The 27,518-nt window shown below is 32.2% G+C and overlaps 1 protein-coding gene across 1 annotated transcript; it reads left to right on the top strand.

Annotated features, from left to right (window-relative positions):
* Positions 1-1,559: 1,559 nt before the first annotated feature.
* Positions 1,560-27,022, top strand: LOC143056795 (membrane metallo-endopeptidase-like 1). Its single transcript, XM_076229960.1, has 21 exons — positions 1,560-1,708; positions 3,133-3,165; positions 5,132-5,293; positions 6,520-6,603; positions 8,768-8,982; positions 9,452-9,631; positions 11,048-11,143; positions 13,141-13,286; positions 14,161-14,254; positions 14,692-14,820; positions 16,352-16,450; positions 17,135-17,212; positions 18,515-18,618; positions 21,097-21,155; positions 21,504-21,555; positions 22,595-22,662; positions 23,196-23,329; positions 24,751-24,816; positions 25,534-25,632; positions 26,118-26,194; positions 26,687-27,022. The coding sequence occupies exons 1-21, from the start codon at positions 1,564-1,566 to the stop codon at positions 26,784-26,786; spliced, it is 2,220 nt and encodes a 739-aa protein (XP_076086075.1). The 5' UTR covers positions 1,560-1,563; the 3' UTR covers positions 26,787-27,022.
* The last annotated feature ends 496 nt before the right edge of the window (positions 27,023-27,518 follow it).

The following is a 27,518-nucleotide window of genomic DNA, read 5'->3' as shown; positions in this document are numbered from 1 at the left end:
TATGGGGCAATCAATTTTTCCCAAATTAAGTTAATAGGGGGGTAGGGGGTCAGTGAAAAAAAATTGAATTAAGTTTTTTATCCTTCATTGAACTTTTAATGTCGTCCCTTAGTTATATTCAAAAAACAAAAAAATCAACTATTTTCCGTGGTATGAAATAAAACTTCTAAAAGAAAATAGCATTGTAATTTATGAAAAATATTTCTAGAATCTGGGGTTAATTTATCTTATCGCAGATATATCAGTATTTCTGGATGCTGCTAACAGCTGAAGATAAACCCGTAACAATACCTCATAAATTAAGGAAAAGAATTACTCATATCATTTTGATGTTCATTTCACGTTATCTTTTATGAATATGGTAATTAGCCAGGTGGGATGAAACTCATTAAAGTCATCATATAATATCTGCTTATGATTACCTACTAAACGTATATCAAAGTGCCAGAAATTAATTAGGCAGGTATTATTACCGTTACGGTAGCTCTGTATTTCTGCCAAGAATTAATAATATAATTATGAATTAGCTGTTCACTCGTGTGTTTAATATAGACAACTTTTTAAAGGGTCCAACTGAGGCCTACTCCCAGTTGTTTTCGCTGTATTGAAGACCCATTGGTTCTTTGGTTGGGTTGTTGTCTCTTTGACATATTAATCCCCATTTACATTCTCAATTTTATTTTTCATCAATCATTTTTGTTCCGACTTTTGACTCAGGACAATATTTTTGGCTGCATGATAATCTACTCATTTATTGAACCTTCTGGTACTCCGGCGGTCAAGTAAGTACAACTACAAGAAGTAACATAGAGTGCATTTTTTTAAACTTTTTTTTTGGGGGGGGGGGGGGGTACTGTTTTCCGATGATTTTGTTGTCCGATAATTTTGTTGTTTTGAGGAACATAAAAAACATTCAACAGAAATATTTTCTCCAATTAAATAACAAAAAGTGCAATTTAAATTGTATTTGACCCATATTGTGACATTTGTCTCAAGTTAAGCATATGTCGTTGGTGTGTTGTCTCAAAGTCTTAGTCCTCATATTATTAACAATGAGTATACAACTTTCGAATACACATTGTATTACCTTTGAAAAAAATATCATAGTACGTACATAGCACAAAATCTAAAATTTAAGAAAAAATATATTTAATTTAGAAATATGTTCAATTCAGTATTAGCAATCGACGACGGGTGTCAAATGTGGAGCAGGATCTCCTACGTTTCAGGAGCACCTGCTAACGCTCCGGTTTTTTTTATGGGGTTCGTGTTCCTTTGTCTTTAGTTTTCTAAGTCGTAATTTTGAGATTTTTATTTGTCTTTGGTATATGTCATAGCTTTTTTGCATTTGTGGCTGTCATGGCATTGTTAGTATGTTTTCAATATTTGAGTTTGAGTATCCGTTTGACATTTTTCGGCTCTCTTTCTTAAATAAAACGTTATCAAAATCGCGCTCTGGAAAGGCTGAATAAAAAATATTTAATTATGTATGTCTGTAACTAAACATCGAATTGTAGTATAAAAGATCGGGAATTATCTTATCTTACTTTTTACAGGATTGAAATGGAAGAAAATCCATGTGTAAAACGATCGGCTGCCGAGAAGATTTTATGTATTTTATTTACTGTTTTGCTGTGTGTTACATTCGTTCTGATAGGAATTGTCATTTTCTTTGCAACAAATAGAGCAGATCAGAACGAGGCGTCAGGTAAGCGTATATATTTTGAAAAATAAAAAAAAATATTTAATAAGAAATTGTTTCACACCAAAACCTTATTAAAAACGTTCTTTTATAATTTTTCTGAATTAAACAGTATCAAAGTTTTATTAATGCACTTATAACAAGTTACTGTGTGTACATTTTATGTATCCAACTCATTATAACATTAAATTATCTATACATGACGTTCAGTTCTGGAACATAACATTTTTAAAAATATTTTAAGGAAATAATATAAGTTATCTACGTTCATATCCGTAGATATGGATATTTTAACACCCTGAAGTAACCCAGTACACCGTGAGGCGTAGCCGAAGGGTGTACAGGGTACTGAAGGGTGTTAAAATATCCATATCTACGGATATGAACGTAGATAACGAATTTATCCCCGGTCTCAGTCCGAATCGGGCGAGTTTTATTGAAATTCGGGTACAAAGTGTAACGTGAAAACAACGTTTTTTTTCATTATCTCAAAAAGTTTTATTGAAATTTGGAAATTTTACATATTTTTTACGGGGTGTAGGGTAATACTACCTTTGGTTTGGTAGAACCCTACAGGTAGTCAAATATAAGACGTTTTTAATACGGAGACATAGAAACTGGATTGAGTCAAATTTGGCGCTCAATGTTGTGAGCGTTATGCCATAGATGGTGTGACGTCAACGTGAGTCGTTTGCATAGCTAGGTCAGAAGTCCCATTCCTTGAAAATGTGGCAGTCGAGAGCTGCATTTAATGAAATGAGTGTAAATGATTGGCATAATAGGACAAAATCGTTAATGAATTAAATATTTAATTACAAACATCATGGTTAATCTACAGAATTCAATATTTCACAAGGAGCAATCATGGAACTAAGGAAAACTTGCGTGAAGTTCCCCGGGATAATGGTTAGCAACGTCCGGGATATGGGTTATAGCAACACCCAGGGGCTATGGGTTTTGTAACGACGTGCGTAAACCAATCAAAATCCTAGATATATACTAAGCCTGTGATATGTAATCACACCTTTATTGTACTCTTTGAATAGATGCTCTTTCAATATGATGGTATTACTTATTACTAATAATACTATGTGTTTCATTTTGCGAGCCAACATGCACAATGGGTTATCAAAAAGACGTGTAAATGAAATGAGGTACATGTAAAAGTGTTTTTGTAGCATATAGATTGTAAACTGATGAACGACCATATACAGAATCTAAGACCATTTTTAATTTGATGAACGTATTGTTGATTGAGAATTTTCGCAACTCTGTTTCAAAATAACAAGCTTTTTAAAAGACTGTTTTAAATTGATAGTATATAAATAAATAAACAAAAATAGCAGAAAAAAAAAGGATCCGTGCGCTTAAAAACATCAAACAAAATAAACAAAAGGTGTAACATCAAGTCCATACATTTATAATTTCAGGGATTTGTACCACTGCTGCCTGCGCAAAGGCGGGTAAGTTTTATGTATGTCATAAAACATTTATAAATTAAATTAATAAGTATATTTTCTGATAAAAAGACCTTAATTTGGTCCACAGGTGCCGCGCATTAATTGATGATAATATAATGGCACTACAAAGAGTGTTTTCTTTTTTAAGGGAAGTTTTGAAATTGCGATACTGTTGTCAAGTCATTAAAGATTGTTGACTAAAAATGGTTTCACTCATAGGATCTTTGCATTTTCTTTCTAAAACCGGTTTTTGGCATTTTACAGGTTATGTTCTTCTCATATAATTGATGATACCTGTACTATGATACTAAACTTCTACACGTGGAATAAGGTCGATTTTCATTTCATCTGTTGGTCAGTTTAATTGGGGTATGGAGCTTGCATGTCAGCAACAGATAGTTGTCCTTTGTAAATTTATGTTTATCATTGCCAACTTAAGCTTGTCATTAAGAACAATATATTTTATAGATTTATAAATTATTGTGTGTATTTTGTTGGTTGAGACCTGTTCTGTCGTTAATGGAAGATGTTCGTTGTTATTCTGCGATTTAAATGTTACTAAATTGTACTTTTATACTATTAATTTATTTATGCGTTGCTCTGTCAGCTGGGTGTTCTTCAGTTTGTTTGTATCGTATTTCTTTCACGTAGTACTGTCACTTTAACGACATTTTTTAACATTACAATATAATCGTGAGTTTTGGTTAGCCGTAAAACCAGGTTAAACCTGCCTTTTTTCTTAAAATTGCTCGTACAAAAACAGAAATATGACAGTTTATGTCAAATATTCTGAGTCTATGTATATATTAGGCATTTGTTTTTTGTTTTGTTTTTGTTTAGTTTAAACATATTTATTTATAGTGGATAGGGAAACAAGTTATTGAAACTTATATTAATCCCTTTACACTTTGCGGGTGCGAGTGCTGCCTTGTAGCGGCATTAGCCTGCTCTTTTTTCGAAATCTACAAGGGTGTCTTTTACGTGCAAGAGATATGGCTCTCTCTTACATTTTTTGTAACACAGGCCAGCAATTTATCGTCCCCTTCCGACGAAATCTCATCGTTTCCTCAAGACCATATTCGCAAATGGTGTCAAGGAAGAGCCGAAAATTCAGTCCCTGAAATTGTCATCCAAGAACAGGAATTAAACCAGGAACCTTTGTGTTAGTAGTCCGATGCACAAACCACTACAAAACGGCTCTCGTTTTTGTTTAGTTTTTGTTTTGTTTTTTGCTCTTCCGTTGTTCGGTTGTTTTCCTTTTAATTGATCTGTTTTCCTTGGTTTTAATTTGTAAGGATTGCTTTTAAACAGCCTTTATTTCTTATTGCGATTTGTTTAAAAGGAATAAAATGTGAAATTAAATATTGCGATTTTATCTACGATCAGATACATGTATCAGTTCTTTCAAATGTATTCAAACGGACCGTAAACATCCACTATAACAGCATAATATCTTTCGGAATTTTACAATACCCATCTGAATATGATAGGAGGCAATGAAGATGTACTGGATACAGTGATGCATAGAAAACACAAACAAATAGAATCATCGGTGATACCAGGGTTAACATCTTTTATGCTAAACGCGCGTTTCGCCTATAAAAGACTTCTTATTGACGCTCGAAACAAGGATCTTAAATAGTTGAGGAACAGTCTAAAAATTCTAAAATGGTTTTATTAAATACAGTTAAGGTAATCTATCGAATTCCCCAGTTAGAAAATCTTAAGTTTTTTGAAAAGCTCTAAGTTTTGTCAATAGTTAATTTACAGTTTTTTGTAAGCAATACAACAAACGAAAACAAAATATGAAAAACAGTAATTGTACATGCGCATACAAAATGGGGTTTGCACACGTTCAACCTTAGCTAAGATAAGTTAAACCATGAACAGTGGAACCTGTAACAGCACTACATAAGAAAAGAATGTCAAAAGCCTATTTTATTTTGTGAATAAATTATTTAACTTACAGCTTCGAGGATACTAACTGCAGCCGACTTTTCTGTAAAGCCATGTGACAATTTTTACGAGTTTGCCTGTGGTAAATGGATGGAGAGGAATATTGTGCCAGAAGATAAGTCTTACCATGCTACATTCACAATACTAAGGGATGAAGTTCAAATTATTATAAAAGGTTAATGTTTATATAAAAAATACATGAATGGGGATGTGGGTGGGATAATAAAATTGAGAATAATGTATATAAAAAGAATAGAGAACAATAAGCTAAAAAAACCGAATATAGATTAATACGGTTCTTAAATGTAAAAAATATATATCATAAAGAACATTTTAGAACAAGGTACAATGGGTTAAAAATTCAATTTACATAAGATACACCAGTATCCAAACCCTCACTAGTACACATAAAATTATTTAAATGAGTACAGTGTTGGCGGTTGATGTGACGGTTTTTATCATATTGACGGCGATTGTTGATATTCCTTTTGATGTAATTTTGAATGAAAATTGAAGTTTTTATAAAAAAAATCAAAGAAAAAAATATAGTGAGGTGTAAGTTAAGCGTCAATGGCAACACCCAACAGTTCAAGTTCACAAAAAAAAAACCATTACATACCGGTCATGCGTAACATTAAACGACGGAAGGTATGTTTAACTTACGACCGGCCGAAAAAAATAAAAAAAAACTTGCTTGCGATGAATAACATTGTGGTATAAACATAAATTCAATGCTTTCATTTTTATCCTGGTATGAAGGTTTGGTTTATATGAAAGGAGATTAAACCAAATCGAATCAAATAGTTTATAACGAAAACATTATTATCCAGGATAGGCATTTCTTTTATTTAAGAATTAAATGCTTCTTTTTGTAAATTTATTGGAGTGTAAAAGCGTTGACCGAAGTACTTCATTCATAAAATTTGCGCACGGTCAACGCTTTTACAACCCTATGAAATTACGAAAAGCAGCATTCAATACTTATAATTACATTTTTTCACAATGATAATGAAAACACGATTACTATCATTTGTTTTTATTTTATTTACCTGTGCACTTTACTGTAGAAGTTTGAATGATTTTTGAAATGATGTTGATAACGCGATATTGCAGTTAGCCAATCAGCCTGATTGGAATAACTTATTATGATGAAACATACATCTAATTTAATTATAAGCCTTTATAACAAACCATCGACTAATCCCAAAAATGTAAAGAAAAGGTTTAGGAAAAAGATATAAAAAAAAAAACTATATCAGATATTTATCAAAATAACCTCTTCCTTTTTTGTTTATTTATTATTTTGAAATAGATTATTTGTCTGTTTTCGAAAAAGACACTAGAACTACTAATTTATGTCGTTTTCAGAAAATATAAACCAAAATCAAAATTTTGTTTCAGGATTACTTGAGAACAACAGAACAGAAGATGATATAGAATCGGTTTCCAAAGCAATAAATCTGTACAAGTCTTGTATGAATACAGGTAAGGAATATCATTAATATTCCTGTCTGAAAACAGGTAGGGAAATCAATATCAGTATACCATGCGCACATATAAGAATATCAATAACAGTCTCGTATGAATACAGGTAGGAATATCAATACCATTCTTGTATCAACACAGGAAGGAATGTCAATACCAGTCTTTGCAAGAATACAGGTAGGAATAGTAATACCAGTCTTGCATGAATACAGGTAGGAATATCAATACCTATCTCGTATGAACACAGGTAGGAATATCAATACCATTCTTGTATGAACATAGAAAGTAAGAATATCAATGCCAGTCTTGTATGAATACAGGTTGGAATATCAATACAAGTCTTGTGTGAATACAGTTAGGAATAGTAATACCAGTCATGAATTCAGATATGAATATCAATACCATTGTTGTATGAACACAGGTAGGAATATCAATACCAGTTCTGCATGAATACAGGTAGTAATATTAATACTAGTCTTGTATGATTACAGGTAGGAATAGTAATACTAGTCTTGTACGTATACAGGAAGGAATATCAATACTAGTCTTGTATTAATACAAGAAGGAATATCAAAACTAGTCTTGTATGAACACAGGTAGGAAAATCAATACCATTCTTGTATGAATACAGGTAGAAATAGCAATACCAGTCTTGTATGAATACAGGGACAAATAGCAATACCATTCTTGTATGAATACTGGTAGGAATATCAATACTAGTCTTGTATGAATACAGGTAGAAATAGTAATACTAGTCTTGTACGTATACAGGAAGGAATATCAATACTAGTCTTGTATTAATACAAGAAGGAATATCAAAACTAGTCTTGTATGAACACAGGTAGGAAAATCAATACCATTCTTGTATGAATACAGGTAGAAATAGCAATACCAGTCTTGTATGAATACAGGGACAAATAGCAATACCATTCTTGTATGAATACTGGTAGGAATATCAATACTAGTCTTGTATGAATACAGGTAGAATATTAGTTACATAGTGTGCTAGTGACCTAATACGGTATATATGGGGTCAGTAAATTCCATATGGGGTGAGAGCGAAGCTCGAATCCCCATATGGAATTTACTGACCCCATATATACCGTATTACGTCACTAGCACACTATGTAACGAATTTATCTTACCGACTATCTTAACGTGTGAAATTAAGACTAGTGATTCTCAAAATGAGAAAGTCTACTAAGAAAATACTTCCATTGATCCTACAAAAACAGATGCCAACAATAACGACTTGTAAGGTTTAAATGTGTTTTATGAATTTTTTTCAATCTTAATCATCAATTTCTTCGTCTGTTGGAACTTTTAAGATTTTTTCTCAGTACCGTTTTGTTTTTTATAAAGGGACATAACACCTTTACTAACCGTGTATGAAATAAGCCCCGCCCCCTTCTTACCTAATAAGGAATATAAAGGGACGTAACTCCACTACTAACCGTGTATGAGATAAGCCCCGCCTCCCTACTAACCTAATATCAAATATACACGGTTTGCACGCGGACGCTTTTAACCAATCATATTCCTGGAAATGTATAGGAGGTAAGATAAATATCAATACCAGTTTTTTTATGAATGCAGGTAGGAATAGTAAAACCAGTCTTGTATGAATACGGTAGGAATATCAATAATAGTCTTGTGTGAATACAGGTAGGAATATTAATACTAGTCTTATATGAATATAGGTAGGAAAATCAATACAGTCTTGTTTGAATACAGGTACATGTAGAAATAGTTATACCAGTCTTGTATGAATACAGGTAGGAATATCAATACTAGGCTTGAATGAATACAGGTAGGAAAACCAATACCAGTCTTGTATGAATATAAGTAGAAATAGTTTTACCTGTCTTGTATGACTGCAGGTAGGAATATCAACATCATTCTCGTATGAAACAGGTAGGAATATCAATACCAGTCTTGTATGAATACAGATATGAATATCAGTAACAGTCTTTCATGAATGCAGGTAGGAATTCAAAATCAGTTGTGTATGAATGCATGTAGAAATTCTCCTCTTTAGGTGTTTAGAGAGTGTTCGTTTGGTTTTTGCGACTGGCCATGGTCAAAAATCGGTAAACAATATTTCCGGTCGCAAAAAGACGAAGAAACAGCGGTCAATTGCTACTCATACTTTTCTTTATTTCAGACTTAATAGATAAACGGGACATTTCAGTTCTATTTCCAGTGTTAGAAGAACTCGGTGGTTGGCCTGTTCTTGGAAATTCTACAGGCGGTAGACTAACATTTGATGATTATAGCCTAAACGAACTATTAGGGAGACTAATGCGATATTATAATAGTCCACTCATTAGTATGTACGTATACCAGGATTATAAACAAAGCAATAGGAATATCATTTATGTAAGTATTCAAAAATCATGCAATATTATCAATAATTTTTTTTTTGTAGCAATGCACTATTTCGTATTTAACCTTTAATTACCGAAAAAAAATTTGGATACACATTTTCTAAAGACAATTTTGATAGGAAAAAATCGGTTGCCGTATAGGTTCAATTGAATATCGAAAATAATCTGTTTTTCACTGTACATGCTGGTTTTATTGTCTTATTCTAGATTATTGGTCATCCTGTCAGAGCACGTGAAATCAATCTGTCTTTAGTTTGTTATGTGATGTTTTGTTTTTTCTCGTCGTTTGTCGTTTTTCGCCATTCATTTCACCAATCACTTTTCTGCTTTTGGTATATTCTGTTACTTGTTTTTGCTTTTTATTATTCTGTTATATTTTCATTTTCGTGTGTTTTTACTTTAAAACCTTTGATTGATGTGACTTCAAAAACTTCTAATAGTTCTATGAATTTATATTATAGATGGACCAAGTCAGTTTACTCCTTCCGAGTAGAGATTACTACGCCAAAGGAAAAGATGACATTGTTATACGAGGTCTAACAAAAGTTATCACTACATTCTGTAATCTGATTGGCTTACATACTGATGACGTACGACAAGATGTATCAGATATGATTGATTTTGAAATAGGTCTTTCCAAGGTAAAATTTACTGTATTTTCTCAAAGTATTATATTTTTTTTAAATGGTGCAATGATAAATAAAACGAAATTGCTAATGAATGAATTTCTTCTTTTTGTTTCTTCAAGGACACTACAGATAAATGAAAATAGCTTTATAAGTTTTTTACGTTCCTAGCCCTTTCTGGTTTTTTTCGTCCCGAACGCTCAAAACTAGACGCTTAGTTATTAATGCTTGAAGATCTGTATATGATATTCATTGGGAGATGAAAATTGTCAAACTTCAATTTTAGTTAAATAGATATTTGACAGATGAAAGTATATTGGGCATTGGTCAAATGAATATGTCGAGGATTTTGACTGCATTGACATGATGGTATAAATTAGTTACGATTCTCACATTTAAAAAACATTCCCCTATTACATCTTTTAACTTTAATGTGTGAGATATTTGAGATAACCTAGCACATACTTTTATTAACCGGATTTTTGTGACAAAAACGTCAGTTATTGATTGGGGATGTACGGCGGGCGGTCGGGCGGGCGGCAATCAAATGTTGTCCGTGCATTAACTCATGAACCGTTCAACCAAAGCTTTTAAAATTTTAATATGTTGTTACTGATAACTAACTGAAGGTCAAGTTCAATAATGGCGATTTTGACTTTTACCGTTCAGGAGTTATGGTTCTTGAAAGATTGAAAAATGGTTTTTCCAGTCGTGTCCGTGCATTTACGCATGAACTGTTCTACCAAAGCTTCCCAAATTTTAATATGTTGTTACTGATGACAAAATTGAAGTCAAGTTCAATAATGACGATTTTGACTTTTATCGTTCCTGAAGGAGTTATGGTTCTTGAAAGATTGTAAAATGGAGTTTCCTGTCGTGTCCGTGCATTTTCTCGTGAACCATTCAACCAAAGCTTTTGAAATTTTTATATGTTGTTACTGATGACAAAATAGAGGTCATTACACAAGTTCAATAATGACGATTTTGACTTTTACCGTTCAGGAGTAATGTTTCTTGAAAGATCGTAAAATGGCGTTTCCATTCACTTTATTGCATTTACTCATGAACCATTCAATCTAAGCTTTTCAAATTTTGATATGTTGATACTGATGACAAATTGGAGGTCAAATTTGATATTGACGATTTTCACTTTCACCATTCATCAGTAATGGTTCTTGTGATATTACCAGGACACAAATAAATGATTATTTTGGCGGATTCATAACTTTTGTCAATATATTTGCATGTACACTTATAAATTGGCGGAATTTGATTTGGCGATTTTGTTCTATCCGCGAAAATTTACACATCGCGAAAATAACCCGATATACGGTATCTTTTTGTTTTTGGGACGTTCTGATAGGGTAAACAGACACCTATTTGTAGATTAACAGACGTATTCATTAAATATCAACACATCTTTGTTTGCAGATTCTGACGCCTAGAGAGAAGAGAAGAGATTATGAAAAACGATACAATCCGTTCAAAGTTGGAGACCTTAACACAGAATTTGGAATATCATTAAAAGTACAGTATTCAATAATATTGTTATCTCCTTTCAACAAGGCACTCCCGTCAAAAATAACAGGATAATGAAACATTCTTGATAGACGATACCCTTAACAAGATTCTCTAAAGAGCGTGAATAGCTCACCTATATTTCAGAGGAGAAGATTTTAAAATGTTAGAAAACTTGTAGATCTTACTTTGCTGAACATTATTGCTGTTTACAGTTTAAATCTATCTATGAAAATATTCAAGATTATAACAAAGAACTGCAAAATTTTCCTTAAAGCTACCAATTTAGAGACAGCAACTAAACAATTGGTTGTTCGATTCGTCTGAAAGAGGGACGAAAGATACCAAAGGGACAGTCAAACTCATAAATCTAAAACAAACTGACAACTCCATGGCTAAAAATGAAAAAGACAAACAGAAAAACAATAGTACACACGACACAACATAGAAAACTAAAGAATAAACAACACGAACCCCTAAAATTATGGGCTGATAGATCCTGACCAATTGAACAAGTTTACCCCATGTCAGATTTGCTCTAATATAGATTTAGTTTTTGAGATATAAGCCGAAAACATCATTTGTCCACTATGTTCTATTTTTAGCCATAGCGGTCTTGTTTGTCAATGGATCAAAATTTCGGATACAATTTATAAACTAGATACCCTAAGGAACATTTAGTTAACGTTTGAAGGTATTTGGCCCAGTAGTTTCAGAGAAGAAGATTTTCCAAATAGTTTACGACGACCGACCACGACGACAGACGACGACGGACCCCAAGTGATGACATAAGCTCACATATAGACCTTTGGGCCTCGATGAGCTTTTAAAAAGGCAGAACATATAGTGAATTTGTAAAAAAAAACAAAGGTATCACAAAAATACCGAACTCAAAGGCAAATTCACAAATGGGACGACCATAACAATTGACAAAATCAAGCGTTGTTCTTAAACATCATTGATTTGTTGAATATGTAAGTTGATACATTTATATAATTTTTCTATTATTAAATTCAATCATTGTTTTAAAGAAAATGTGTCATGTCTCTCATGAGGGTCTGGATGGGGTGGTCTGTTATTCTGTAAACATTTAATTTTCACCCCTTTTTTCTCTAATCTTTAAAAAAAATAACCCCTTTTTTCTCTAATCTTCAAAAAATTAACCCCTTTTTTCTCTAATCTTCATTTTTTTTGCCCATTATTCTCTAATCTTCATTTTTTAAGGGGATTATTCTTTAATCATTTAACCCCATCCAAACCCTCTCTCATTGCAGATATTGACATAACATATTAAGATGGCAATAACCTACAATGTATTATATTTACACCGTGAATTTGGTAATTTTGGTTTCGGGGTATTGTTGTTGCATTGGCCGTAGAGGAGATTTTTTAATCGGGCATAACGTATTCTTTTATATTGCATTTTTGTAATACATTTCGTGGTAGTTATCTACTGTGATTAGCACAAAAATAAGACACACTCGAAAAGTGAGCAAATAAAAAAGTTAAAAAAACAAAAATACCGACTTCCGATAAATATTCAAAAAGCGGCATAGTTTTATATACAGCTATAAATAGCTTTTCCTTCGTATAATAACATTTTTTTTCTGCAATGTGCTGTCTTGTTAATTAACTCATCATCGATACCAGGAGTACAATTTTACATGCCAGACGCGCGTTTTGTCTACAATAGACCTCTGACATGAAGATAAACACTATTTTAAGAACTCGCCGACGTACATGTATCTTTTTTCGAGCTTCATTTCTAAGGGAATAAACACACAAACGTAAAGATGCAATACACAAATGATTTTTTTATAAACGGATACTTTACATCCGAAATGAAAAATATCTTACAATTTAACATATATATTCGTATCAAAGCTTAATGTTAGGTTAAGATATAATTATTTTTTGTAAAACATGGAGCTTGTTTGTTTTTGGAGACGGGTGAATGAAAATGTTTGAAACTAATACTTGCACATGTTTTTATTTTTTTATTTTAGCATAATTTCAGTTTAGAGGGTTACCTTAGGGAGACGTTTTCCATGAAAGGTGTAGATATTGACCTAAACGATGAAGATACTGTAATTATACATGACATGAATTACACGTCACAATTTATTGACTTTTTGGATAGCTATCCTCCAAGGTAATTTTTTCGTGTATATCATTACCAGGTAATCGCTAAAAATCATATATGTACTCTACAGTTTTGAAGAAAACACTTCAAACTTGTTTTAATCTACCGTTTTGTAAAAAACACGTTAACTATTTTTGTACCTTTATGTGTTTTTAAGAAGTTCTAAGGATTTTTATTTACTCTAAGGTAATACCGAAACTCTCTACTTTTTGTGGGGGCATGTCTATACAATTTTGTAAAAAAACATTTTACCATTACTTTTGCACTATACAGTTTTAAGGGAAAAACTTCAAACATATTTTCTCTTTATCATGTTTATAGTTTTGAGGAAAACGCTTCAACTCTATAGTTTTGTAGGGAGGAATCGCCGTTATAATTTGGTTTAAAACAATTAAAACATATTTTCCTTCTACATTTTTGTAGTTAACACACAGAAGAAAATTTAGTTTAATATACTCGTGGAAACCCAACAAATCTGATAGAAATAAAAACAAAGAGACAAATGCCAATTTAATTCATCGTAGATACCAAGGTTGAACTTTTGGATTTGCGCCAGACGTGCGTTTCGTCTACAAAAGACTCATCAGTGGCCCTCGAATAAAAAAAAGGTTACAAATAGCAAATATAGTACGAAGTCGGAGAGCATAAGAGACCACAAAATTCCTAAATTTTTTGCCAAATACTTCTAAGGTAATCTATTCCTGAGGTAGAAAAGCCTGAGTATTTCAGAAATTCAAATTTGCATGAACAGATGATTTATAATTATGACCATTTCAATTATAACTCATGTCAACAACATACAACTATAAATACAACAAATATATTGTTATATTGTCTAGCTATACACTATTCACATCTTTACTTGTCATATTGTGTTTTTTAGAACGGTTGCAAATTATGTTATCTTAAGATTTCTCCGAAATAGATTGAATAACTTACCTAAGAGATTTACAGATTTAATTTTAGAGATATCGAAGGTAAATAATTATTTTACGTCATTCCTAAGTCATTTCTATGTCATTTCTATATCATTTTTACGACATTTTCACTTCAACATCGTGTAAGCAGAAAACGATTTCTATGAATCTGATTAAATGTTGTGAAGTTTTTATTCAGTTACATTTTAAAATACGATAAACACATATTCTAAATTTATACAGAATAGAATAATTGACAAACAAAAAAGGTAGGAAAAGAGTAAAATGGCCTTAATATTGGAGAAAACAGACATAAAGACCCCTTTATCCATACTTTCATTAAGTGTTGGTATATTACACTGGGATGTATATAACAGTGATAATTGTATTTTGATTCAAAGTCTGAAGTAATGTTAACAGATGAATAGTTACGCCCTTTTTTGTACGCCTCGCCCAATACATGCCAAATCAAATTGAAATAGACATTTTTGTTATAGTTAACAGACGGAAGAACAGTTTCGAGACCAAGATGGCAGAAATGTTCTTCATTAGTAACATCTTACATTGGACTCGCAGTGGGACGTCTATTTGTAAAAGATAATTTTGCTCCGGACGCAAAAGTTGGGGTAAGCATGATAACAAAAAACTAAACATACTGTGTGAAGGCAGACTTGTTAAAATTATGAATTAAAAAACGTAATTTTTAGGTATATGGAAAGCCTCCTCTTAAAGCACGATTACCATAAAACTTTACCTCATAAGTCAAATTTAAGCAAAAAGTCATCAAATGAAAGGACATGACTAACTGTTCGCTGATTTATATTTCTGACTATGCAGAAGGATTTTCAAATGTTACAGGAGCTTTAATTTCTTAAACTATATGTCAATTTAAGTACTGTGGATTCATTTATTTTCGTGGTTACCAATTTAGTTGATTAAGGAAAACTTACATGTTCGTGGATATTTTGTTTCGTGATTTTGCCGAAGTCTGCATACACGCCTATAGAAAATTTGTTATTCGTTGAACATTTTATTTCTTGGTTCACCTGTACTCACGAAATCTCCAGGATTAGTATCCAACGCGTTATAATGAATCCACAGAAAATATCTACACAATTTATAAAACCATTTAGAGATAACCAAGATGTTTACAACATTAGACGAGTCATCTTTAGTTCTACAGATAATATAATTATGTTCAGTCTTATTATATGGAAAGGGTTGAGATGTGGGATTTTAAAGCGATATTCTAAACATATAAAAAAGAAGATGTGGTATGATTGCCAATGAGACAACTGTCCACAAGAGACCAAAATGACACAGACATTAACAACTACAGGTCACCGTACGGCCTTCAACAATGAGCAAAGCCCATACCCCATAGTCAGCTATAAAAGGCCCCGATAAGACAATTTAAAACAATTCAAACGAGAAAACTAACGGCCTTATATATATAAAAATTGAAAGAAAAACAAATATGTAACACATAAACAAACGACAACCACAGAATTACAGGCTCCTGACTTTGGACAGGCACATGCATAAATAATGTGGCGGGGTTAAACATGTTAGCGGGATCCCAACCTTCCCCCTAACCTAGGACAGTGGTATAACAGTACAACATAAGAACGAACTATAAAAATCAGTTGAAAAAGGCTTAACTCATCAGATGGACAAAAATACAAGTGGACGTGGACGGGTACTTACAATATGTTTGGTTATGGTCAACTATAAAATTTACATAAATAAAAAGGATGGAGATGTGCGGTATATATGCTTTGTTGAGACAGTTATTCACCATAACAATTAATACAAGACATACATTTAGACATTAACAAGTAATCCATAACAGTTACAACAGACGAGTCTTATCTAGTATTTTAGCTAGTATAATTATATAACAGCTGCCTGGATTTTGTAATTAAATAAATGAAATCCATAGACATGAAAAGTTCAACATAGTAATGACTTATAGTTTATAATATGCCACTTACATAATGAACAAAAACATTTATAAAATTTAAGACTTGCTGCAAACGATCGGCCATCAACTCAAAATACCGCAAAACATTTGTATATAGTAAAGACGCTTTTAGACTATTTTCTTTGAAAAGTAAGGTGGGTTTTATTTGTGGGTGTTTTAATTTTTTTTTTTAGATGAGCTCTATGATTAAATATATAAAAGAATCGTTTAATGATATATTAAACGAGCTTGATTGGATGGATACGGATACAATGACTGTGGCTGAGGAAAAGGTAATATGATTTCACAAGATAATGGACATACTAGTATGCATTTCGACAGAGCATTTCATCATGTACGGCCAGTTGCAAAAGTGCAAATACCAAAAGCACAAAAAAAAACCAACAACTGAAAACCTAAAGACATTCAGAACTGATAGCATGGGTTATACTGTTTAACGGTAAAAGTATTTTGTATGACAATATTTCTAACCCCCGGTTGACCCTTAAAATTACAATATATTCTACATACTTCAACAATTACACACATGTATCATGAACTAATTTTAGATTCAATAATATACCCAGACTGTCTTTGGCATTGCAAAAATAAAATCAAATAGAAAGTGACTACTGTCGAAATCTGATTATTGAATATAAATTCATCATAGATACCAGGATTACATTTTGTATTTACGCCAGGCGCGCGTTTCGTCTACAAAAGACCCATCAGTGACGCTCGAATTGAAAAATTCAAAAAGGCCAAATGAAGTACATTGAGTACCAAATTTCCTAAAAGTTCTCCTAGTAGAGTTTGAGTAGAGCATAGCTTCCTAAGTAGCAATCAGATTCCTCAATTTGCTTCTTGTATTGAGAAAACGTTTTTCATAGTTATCAATAATCATAGTTTATTATATTGTATTTGTTAAAAATATCAATGCAAAAAAACGAAGTTTGTTAATTATTATTCTTTTTCAGATTGAATTTATGGACGTCAAAATAGGATACGATGAAGATATTTTGGATGGCGAGTTGTTGGACAGGCGCTACGAAAATGTATAATTATCGTAAAATTAGTTACTTTAAAATTATTATAACGTTGATATAGTAGGTTACATGCATGTAAATCATAAAAAATCATGAACATCTTCTGACCTAATTTTCATTTCTCTGTGCATATTTTTGTCTCGAACCGAACTACTTGCTCAAACATACTTACAAGTTTTGACAAAAACGACTTGCCATATATGATACATCTCAGAGCCCCATATTGTCATTTCTCTTTTCTGTTTTTTCCTTCCCTTTTTCGTTAATTGTTCAATTGAATGATTTTTTCTTAAAGGGACATTAGCTGTCAAATTCATGTTCACCAATTTGACTTGAATTCTCATATTTGATTTATAACATACTAAACAATTTTTCAAATTGGTAAATGTTTAAAAAGTAAACATTTTAAAATGCATAGGCATGTATCAACGGTTTGTGATTATTTAAGTGTAGACGCCACTCAATTAACCATCGAGGTGACCCTTGAAGACTTCTGACAGTCATATAACTTGATATAAACATAAATATAGACATTCATAGCTATAGATAGCAAACTCGAGCTATTTGATTTGTATAGTTCTGTTTCATTTCATATAATAAGTGAAAAATATATTTAATCGTCGTGTTTACTTGTATAAGAATGAGTTTTTGTGGATGGAATCGGTCAATCAAATGGCTTACCTTTGTTTCACTTTTAATGTTGATGTTGTTTTCCTTTAAATAACTAATCTTTACGTAACCCATATCTAGCTAAGGGGTTGAATTGAAGGTCACATTAATACAGGTTTAATGAAATCGAAATATTCACTTGCAAGTGAAAATATATTGGCGATTATAAAATAAGAAGATGGCCAATTTCTTAGCTTATATTTACAACATTGAACAAAACTGGTTGTTACATTGTAAAAGCGACTTATTGTTCCGACTCTTTCACTTCCATTAATGATTGAACAAAAAACTCTTTTTTGTTTATATCTTGCAGCTAATCCCCTTTTACATCAAATGAAAAGTGTATGACGTGTACATGCTCGAAACAATAAAACCTTTGAGCCCTGAGCTGTTATTTGTTTTAGTTTTGTTTTGAAGCTGTTAACTGACATTAAACACGAGGATACAACATTTTTTCAAAATTGAATTGTGTCCACAACAAAATCATTTTTTTTTTTCTAGTGCCCGATTATTCTCTATTCTTTATGTTTTTGCTATTTTTCTTTATTCATTGTAATTTTTTTTCGTATACTTGGTCTATTTGTCTCTATTCTGTAAACCTCATCCAGACATTCAAATATATAATTTCAATTTTTATTTCAGGTTAGCATTGATCCTAATTTTTACTTTGACAATATATTAGGATTATTAAACACGGCTGTTAAAGAGAACTTGATCAAGCTTCGATCAAAAGTATTTCGCCTTGGGTAACTATATTGCAATTTCCTGTGTGATGCATGATGTATGTTCAGTGTTTAAACTTTCGAATAAAAAAAAACGTGTGTTGTGAAAAGGTGTATTCGGATGATATTCGACGGGTGTGGCATGAATAATGAATTTGGCACAGTGTATGAGGCGTTTTTGTTGTGTTGGTTTTTTTTTTTTGTATTTTATCACTTTACTAACAGATATCTATTGAAATTAACAATTCCTCTCAAACACATTGCATTGTGGACATTTTATAATAGTGCGACTTCGCGTATGATTCAAGTAGGAATGAATAAAGGGGAATAGTGAATGTCGTTAATGCCGTATGATGTATGGTGTAATGGTACACGTTGTATGGTGAAGATGAGAAGTGTTAACCATTCAAGGACTGATTAAAATTAAGGATGTTTCAAATTTTCCTTAAATTAACCTGAATAAAATAATAGCCCCTCATGTTTTCCCTAAGCAATACATTACACAAGTTTGACTTGTAACTCCCTTAATTCTTAATACGTTTTAAAAGCATGTGTCTAAAAGGCGCACATGCAAATGTTATATAATCATCACCCATGTCTTCAAATTGTTTGCCTTGTAGTTTTATAATATTGAACTTTTTTTAACTTGACCTATAGAATCAAAGATAGCCTCTGGTTGCATGCCGTGTTTTACGTCCAATCGAAATCAAATGTGTTTCGCTTGAATGAACCCTTCCATACACGATTTGCCGCAAAGATTCCTCAAAATTATACCAAGTAAATTCGTAAACGAAATTCATAATGAAAAGTTTACGCACGACAGATGACAACAGAAGATGAAAAATCAAATAAGAATTATCCTCAAAACCATTCATTAACCGATAAACACATCATATAGATGTGGGTTGAATTCATTATATATCTAGACAAGCTGCTCAATATTTTCCAATATACTATATTGTATGAAAGAATGTAAGCTATAACTAGTCGTTAACAAGATATCTCTGTCAATATAAGAAGGTGTAGGTAGTTGTCAAGGATATAGCACCCTATACGCCATGCACACAACCATCATCAAAAGTGAGTTTTATTTATCAACATCTTAAGAAGCACAATCATCCTATTTAATATTTAACAGTTCAACCTTTAGAAGTAGTAAATAAGCAGCCTGGTGAATCTCATTGTACGATCACGGTAAATTATTGAATTAAATTGGATTAAAAAATTACAGACAGTCTACCCTCTCGGTCTTAATGATAATATCATGGGAATTGGTAATATATATCAGGAACCGATTCTGTTAACATTTTGGATATAGTTTCTAAAACTGTTCGTAAAAATCGTTCTCATGGACGAAGAAAAAAATCGCAATCAAAGAAAATTTCGGACCAACCATACAAATATTTCGGACCTAATTTCTATTTCAAAAAACAACGGCAGACATTATCTGTTAACCAAGCTCTGTTCTTTACCTATAAATAAATTAAATAAAATTTTATAGGATTGCAACACAATTTCATATTACAGTCCTAAGTATGAAATTGTTCAAATTATAGTGGCATATTGTTATTCTAAACTGTTTCCCAAAATTGATCGCCCGGAAGATCATAAAAAACATTTTATTAAAATAAAGTATGTCAATAAAGGTTTTGATTTTGTAAATATTCTGTTAAAGACCAAATTCCTGGATATTTTGATAATACTGAACTCCCTCTTATTTGTAATATTTACAAGAAATCTGCCCGGAAATATGTGTTTAATTATAGCCAATTGTGTAAGGAAGTAAATATCATTGAAAATACCACTATGTCATGTAATTGCAGTAATTCCGAATACACTTATGGCCCCATTTCCCATTTGGCATGACACGGGTTATGTTCTTCTCATATATTTTATGATAGTATGATACTAAACCACTAACGCGAGGGATTTTGCCTGATATTCATATGATGAAGACATACTCTTTCAATCAGTTTAATTGAGGTCTGGAGCTGGCATGTCGGTTAACTGCTAGTAGTCTTGTTATTTATGTATTATTGTCATTTTATTTATTTTCTTTTGTTACATTTTCTGACATCGGACTCGGACGTCTCTTGAACCGAATTTTAATATGCATATTGTTATGCGTTAACTTTTCTACATTGGCTAGAGGTATAGGGGAAGGGTTGAGATCTCATAAACATGTTTAACCCCGCCACAATGTTGCGCCTGTCCCAAGTCAGGAGCCTCTGGCCTTTGTTAGTCTTGTATCATTTTTAATTTTAGTTTCTTGTGTATAATTCGGAGTTTAGTATGACTTCCATTATCACTGTACTAGTATACATATTTTTAAGGGGCCAGCTGAAGGACGCCTACAGGTGCGGGAGTTTCTCAATACATTGAAGACCCATTGGTGGCCTTCAACTGTTGTCTGCTGTATGGTCGAGTTGTTGTCGCTTTGACACATTCCCCATTTCCTTTCTCAATTTTATTTAACTTACAGATTTTTTCCATGTTTTGTAGTTGGGAAACTTCTCCGTCAACTGTCAATGCTTACTACAGTTCTACTGACAACAGGATAAGTAGGTACATTATTTTTTCTTTACTGTTTTATTTTTTGGCAGAAACTTTAAGAAAAGAACTTTGTTAGAATGATATCTGATAAAGAAAAATAATTTAAGACTAATGCCTACTTGTCGAATTCGTACGAAACTTAATTTTATTGGATTTTTTATTTTTCTACGGAAAGCTTGAAACCTTACAACAATATATGTTTCAACTTTATACGAAATATTTCTACGAATCGAATGTACATGTATCATCAATATGATATGTAAGGCTGGCAAAGCATGTTTGAGTCAACAATAATTGTACAAGTTACAATTACGTAGGTTTCAGGATAAGAATATATATTTTTTTTCTATTTATAGTATTTCCTGCCGGAATTTTACAGCAACCATATTATCATAAAGACCAGTTGTGGTAAATAGTGTTGTATTTGTATTGTTATTGTGTCCTTATTAAGCATGCAAACATGCAAAATGTCCAGTTGATATTCAATCTTATGTAATAAATCTATTGCAACTATCCTACTTTGGTGGTACATAAAACTAATGGGAAGTAACTCTGCAAAAATCAGCTGAATGTTTTAATCACGTTCTATTGTGAAGGAAATATTAAGCTTTTCATTGGTCAAAATTAGTGATTATCAACTGCTTTATATCCAAAGATTTTCTTGTGATAAAGAGTTTGGTTCAAGTTTCTTGATTTTTTTGATTTTTGTCAAATTGTCAATGACAGTAAATTTTTTGTCAAAAGTTTATGAAATTTAAACGAGCCAAATTAATTTTAGTCAATGTGTTTGGCACCCCCTTAAAGTCATATGCTAAACGAATTACAATTTTGGGACGCTCAAATGATTAGTGGTGCCAATGTGTGTTTTCGATTGATTGACTGATGTTTGCCCTATGCCGCCTCAGTGTGAATGTTATTGTTTTTACTGAAACTAAATTCCATGACAAATTTAGGAACTTTTATAGGGGGTAAAACCCGTGGCAAGGTATATGGGGGAAATTAGCCAATGAAAGGTATAAAAAATTCTTTTTCACTGACAGACTATATCTTTCATCAAGCATGGTCTTTTTGCAAACCCTTATAATAAGTTAATTAGTTAATTCGTTTTCAGTCTTGTTATGTTTGCCATATTTACCAATAAAGAGAGGAGAATGCATCAAAAATATATTAAAACTCATAGCTGAAAACAAACTCACAATGCCATGGCAGAAAAACTAAAAAAAAACAGTATACAAAAAAACACAACATGGTTCACCTAAAGACTGAACAACACGAACCTACAATGTAATTTGATTTGGTAGTGAAAACTATCTGAAGCTCCGAAAGGGGAAGCTTTAGCTTCATAAATATTCATTCAGTTGATATACTTCTTCTACAATATTTCTCAGGTCTTAGTATTTTGTACCTTCTAATTCTATAAGATATTTTAAAAGAAATTTTATAACAGGTCTCTGAACTTCGGCGCCATCGGAACTTTGATTGGACATGAAATAACACACGGATTTGATGACGGAGGTATGAAGGATAATTTACATTCTTAAATATAGCATGTGTAGGGAGGAAGTACTGATGTATATCAGCTCCATAATACTTTTATAGAAACAAAATGCATTATATCGAATAATTCTGCGTCCTCTAGTCGATGACAAACAACCAGAGTTAGTGTAGCAATCGGAGATAAGTCGGAATTTAAGGACTGTTATTATTCGGTTAAGACATGAATAGACAGAATAGAATAATGGCCGAAAAAAATTTATACTGCACAGAAAGTCCAAAAATCAAATGGTGATTGCAATATTGTATACGAAAAAAAATCAATATATCCTGTAAATGATCTATCTCAAACCCTCAACAATCCTATTGTTTCACATTTCAAAATAAACAAATTATTTATACTTATTTCTTAGTTCAATATCCAACTGACATTGTAAATGTAAATGTAATTTAATGTTGACGCCAAGCACGTGTACTTCATATTTCGTTGGAATTAGAGCAAGACTGTTTTTACATATTATGACATATACCATGTCTTTTAATTGATGTTGAAGGTCGTCAATTTGATAAAGATGGTCGACTTGATCAATGGTGGAACGATAGTGCAATTAAAAGGTTTAACGAAAAAACGGATTGTTTTAAGAACCAGTATGGTAACTTTAGATTACCGGAGGCAGGTGGAATCAAGGTAATATTTGATTTATGGTTGTGAGGAGACAGGTAATTTGTTGTTAGGCAGTATACTAACTTATAGGATGACTTTCAATTCGCCGTTTCAGAATCTAATGCATTTTAGGTAACATTTTCAAAAGCAATCACCAAAACGATGTGATTGGTTTAAAACGTTTTTAACAATTGAAATACAACCAATGACGTAACGTGTTTTTTTCTATTTAGGTGTACGAACCACGGGATTACCCATAGTCCTTTTGCTTATGAAAAGGCGAATAAGCTAGATTTATTTAGTACTTACCGGGCAAGGTTAATAAAGGCAACAGTAGAATACCGCTGTTCGAAAGTCATGAATCGATTAAGAGAAAACAAATCCGGGTTACAATCTACAACCGAGGAAAACACATTAGCTATAAGAGAAAAACAAAAAAACAACAGAACACTGAAGTGCAACAAAAAACAAACAACAATGCAACAAACATAATAACGAACTTTATTTTCTTTATTCCTCGGCCATACCAGCAGATAATCAATAGTCTTCCCCTAATCTGTTCAGAACAACGGGGTTAAGGTGCAACATGTTATTTAAATTATTAATGTAATGTTTGTGGTCATGTCTATTGGACATTCATTATTGGTGTTGCTTTCTATAATTTTTCTATGGTACTGTCTATTCGTCTCCGTGCACAATACTGAATTCCACTTTAAGGATCACACACTAAAGTTGTGTGCCTGTTGTAACAGTCTTTATAACGAAGAATATTCCTATAGAAGAGTGGCGAAAAATACCACAGGGACAGTCAAACTTTAAACTGACAAGTTCACGGCTTAAAATGAAAAAAGACAAACAGACAAATAATAGTACACATGACACAACAAAGAAAACTAAAGACTAAGCAACACGAACCCCACCAAAAGTGGGGGTGATCCCAGGTGCTCCGGAAGGGTAAACAGATCCTGCTCCACGTGTGGCACCCGTCGTGTTGTTCATTTTATTACAAACCCGGTAAATAGTCTAATTCGGTAGGTCACATTCATGAAATGGGAAGGGGATTGTAGTTAGGACATAATCCTATTGATCTTTTTTTTTTAATTGTATCGTCACAAAAAGTAGAATATGTATAAAAGAGCGGTAAAATAAGGGACCCGTTTAAATCATTAAGTCATATATTGGTGTTATGAACAACATGACAGGTGCCACTAGTTTAGTGGAGAAAGATTTGCTTAAGCTGTGTTTTCCTTGTTGTTCCGTCAGTGTGAAAGAGAGACGAAAATTACATGTGATAAGATGCATTTTATTTTAAGCCATTTTTAATTAATACCCGAAACATTTTATTAAATTGTTCAGACATTCAAAATAAGACTTGTTTCTTTGGCTGTAAATTAAGCATAAAATGTGTAATGAAAAATAAAAGAGTTTCTTTAAAATTATTTCAGATGAATGGTATCAACACTCTTGGTGAAAATATTGCTGACAATGGTGGCATTAAACAAAGCTTCCGTGTAAGAAATACTAAATCCAAACTTTCGTGTAGACTGTTTAAATACAACAGTCCCAGGCTAAGAACATTCACCTGTCATTTTCAAGTGTTACGATGAGAATACGAAGAGATTGAAAAATAAATTCAACGTTGAGTTTAAAAAAATAAATTGCTTCTATATGTAATTGCAAAAGTTGGATTTTTTTTTGTTAAAGATGGACAAAAAAGGTCCAATCCGATGACAAATTCTTAAGTTCAAATGTCTCATTTGTCATAGATTCTAGTACTGCGATGACTACTTATTTCAAATTCTAGGTAAAAGTCTAAAAATGAGGCAGAGGACTGTCTATTCTTTAATTTGTAGTTCTTTAAGATATATATTAATGAAACAAAAATAGGGAAATTTGAATTTAGCCAATTTCGTGGCGTTATTTTCTAGTCTTTTGTAATCTTGAATATTTTTAAAGTACGACGTTCTTTCAAATTTTAACCGCAGTGGAATCTACCTCATATACATAAATAGTAAAATTGAGAATGGAAATGGGGAATGTGTCAAAGAGACAACAACCCGCCCAAATAAAAAAAACAACAGCAGAGGGTCACCAACAGGTCTTCAATGTAGCGAGAAATTCCCGCACCCGGAGGCGTCCTTCAGCTGGCCCCTAAACAAATATATACTAGTCCAGTGATAATGAACGCCATACTAATTAGTGTTTATCGATTTTAAAATCAATTTCAGGGATATCAAAAATGGCTAAAGCACAATGGTGGTGAAGAAAAGTTATTACCTGGAGTTAATCTGACCAATAATCAATTGTTCTTTATAGCATTTGCTCAGGTACGTTAAATATGAAAATGGTTTACAATTACTAGAACACCAATCTACGAAAAACAATATCTCCAACTCGGTTTACTTCGTTCTGAATATGCATAAAATATTTACCCCCAAAACGTTTAGTAAAGATATTTGCTAACTTCTACGTCCATTGATCTTTGGTGGGATGTTGTCAATTATAACTACCTGTTTTCTTTTATTATATTCAGACCATATTTTGTATTGCATCAATACAGAGCACAGGAAATTTACAACCACTGACCTCAATTGTATGGCGGCTGACCAAATTATTTCGAGTTTGACATTATGATCCGTTGATGAAGACAGTGTTTTAAACACTAACGTTTATGGTTGTTTTTTTACCTCATTGAAAAAATTGCTATTTGAATTCAGTTGAAATTAAAAATTCCAAGAAATATACGTACCTCGTAGAATCTAAATTATAATCATTTAAAATATGAATAATATAAATTTCAATATGATTTTAGATTAGATGCACAAATATGAGAAAGAAAGATGCCATCGGCAGTATACTGACTGCTGTTCATAGTCCAGCAAGGTTTAGGTAGGTTTGAAAAAGACTATTTTTATATCTATATATATTGATATTGATAGAATTTTATGCTGAGAGTCTTTAAGTAACTTCCGGGGAGGGGTATGGTTTTTCCTGTAAAAAAATAGTCTGATTCCCACATTGATAAAAAAAAATATTCTGTTCAAGCAGAGGACAAAAAACAATTCTGAACTCAGATTTTCCCCAATTTACTTATAGTGTAAAATATAGAAAAGAATAATTTGATTGAAATCGTTGAAAAAGTAAATTTAAATAAAATTGTTCGCCAAACAAAATTCTGACTCAAACAAAACAAAAATAACACTGCCCCTTCTCCTCCCCTTGAAGTTATCTGGTTGCTGTCTAAGATCGAGTTCTTTTATTATTATTGATGATGCAAAAAGTAAATATTTTTTTATTTGGTGTTTCTCTTTCAATTAAAATATACCACGATGTTACGTTTTTTTGTAATTTCGTATTCTTAAGTATTTATGTTTATTTTAGGGTTATTGGCACTTTGCAGAACTTTGCAGAATTTGCAAGAGTTTACAATTGTCCTGTAGGGAGTTTTATGAATCCTGTAAAAAAGTGTTCCGTTTGGTGAGGATATTCTGTACAAGGCAGTAGATCGGAAGCTGTAACAAAGCTCGTGGATATAAAATAGCAATCTTCGAAACAGAGGCTACTGGTGACATTTGTACAATATGATACTGGTTCTCTCTTAAGCTTGTTCTTACGATCGGACAATAATCAATTCAAAGGACCAGACAGTGGCCTATAGCATTATCATTTTGTTTTGTTTTTTCAAAGAGAAAATCATGTGGAAAATATTCCTGAAATTGACGATTTTAATTTTCAACGAGCAGTGCATTTTTAAATCGCAAACGTACCCAAATTAAAAAAAAATACCCTGTAATTATGTTATGATAACAATTGATTGGAATCAATTTGTTCATGTTACCTTTCTTTAGAAATATGTAGAAAAAAGTGAATTCCGACACAACATATTCAGACGTAGAACCAGTTACTGTACATTAAAACTATTATAAATAAATGCTTGGTATGTAAACATTGAGCACATGATATAGCGTACGTTATAAAGCTTCAATATGCATCTCAAGGATTACATGTCTCACATGGATTAATTTAACTTTCTGTTTCAAAGGTTGTATGGAAGTGTGATAATTCAGTGAATTGGATTACAAGATGCAAATGCAGATGAACATTTACATTTTGAATATACAAATACAAACATAAAATGTCATTTTAAATTGCATCAACTAGTGCCTTTTTCATTATTCAAATTGAACTCCTCATTATTCACAAATTAAACCGC

Source organism: Mytilus galloprovincialis, chromosome 13 (genome assembly GCF_965363235.1).
Source record: "Mytilus galloprovincialis chromosome 13, xbMytGall1.hap1.1, whole genome shotgun sequence".
Taxonomy (NCBI): domain Eukaryota; kingdom Metazoa; phylum Mollusca; class Bivalvia; order Mytilida; family Mytilidae; genus Mytilus; species Mytilus galloprovincialis.
Note: the sequence above shows the minus strand (reverse complement) of the source record. Positions and strands in the feature narration are given on the sequence as shown.

Coding starts and splice junctions, on each gene's coding strand:
- LOC143056795 (XM_076229960.1), top strand. CDS start 1,564: ATGGAAGAAAATCCATGTGTAAAACGATCGGCTGCCGAGAAGATTTTA. Junction 14,255..14,691: donor TAATTTTAGAGATATCGAAG/GTAAATAATTAT, acceptor TTTTTGTTATAG/TTAACAGACGGAAGAACAGT. Junction 18,619..21,096: donor TCAAAAGTATTTCGCCTTGG/GTAACTATATTG, acceptor CATGTTTTGTAG/TTGGGAAACTTCTCCGTCAA.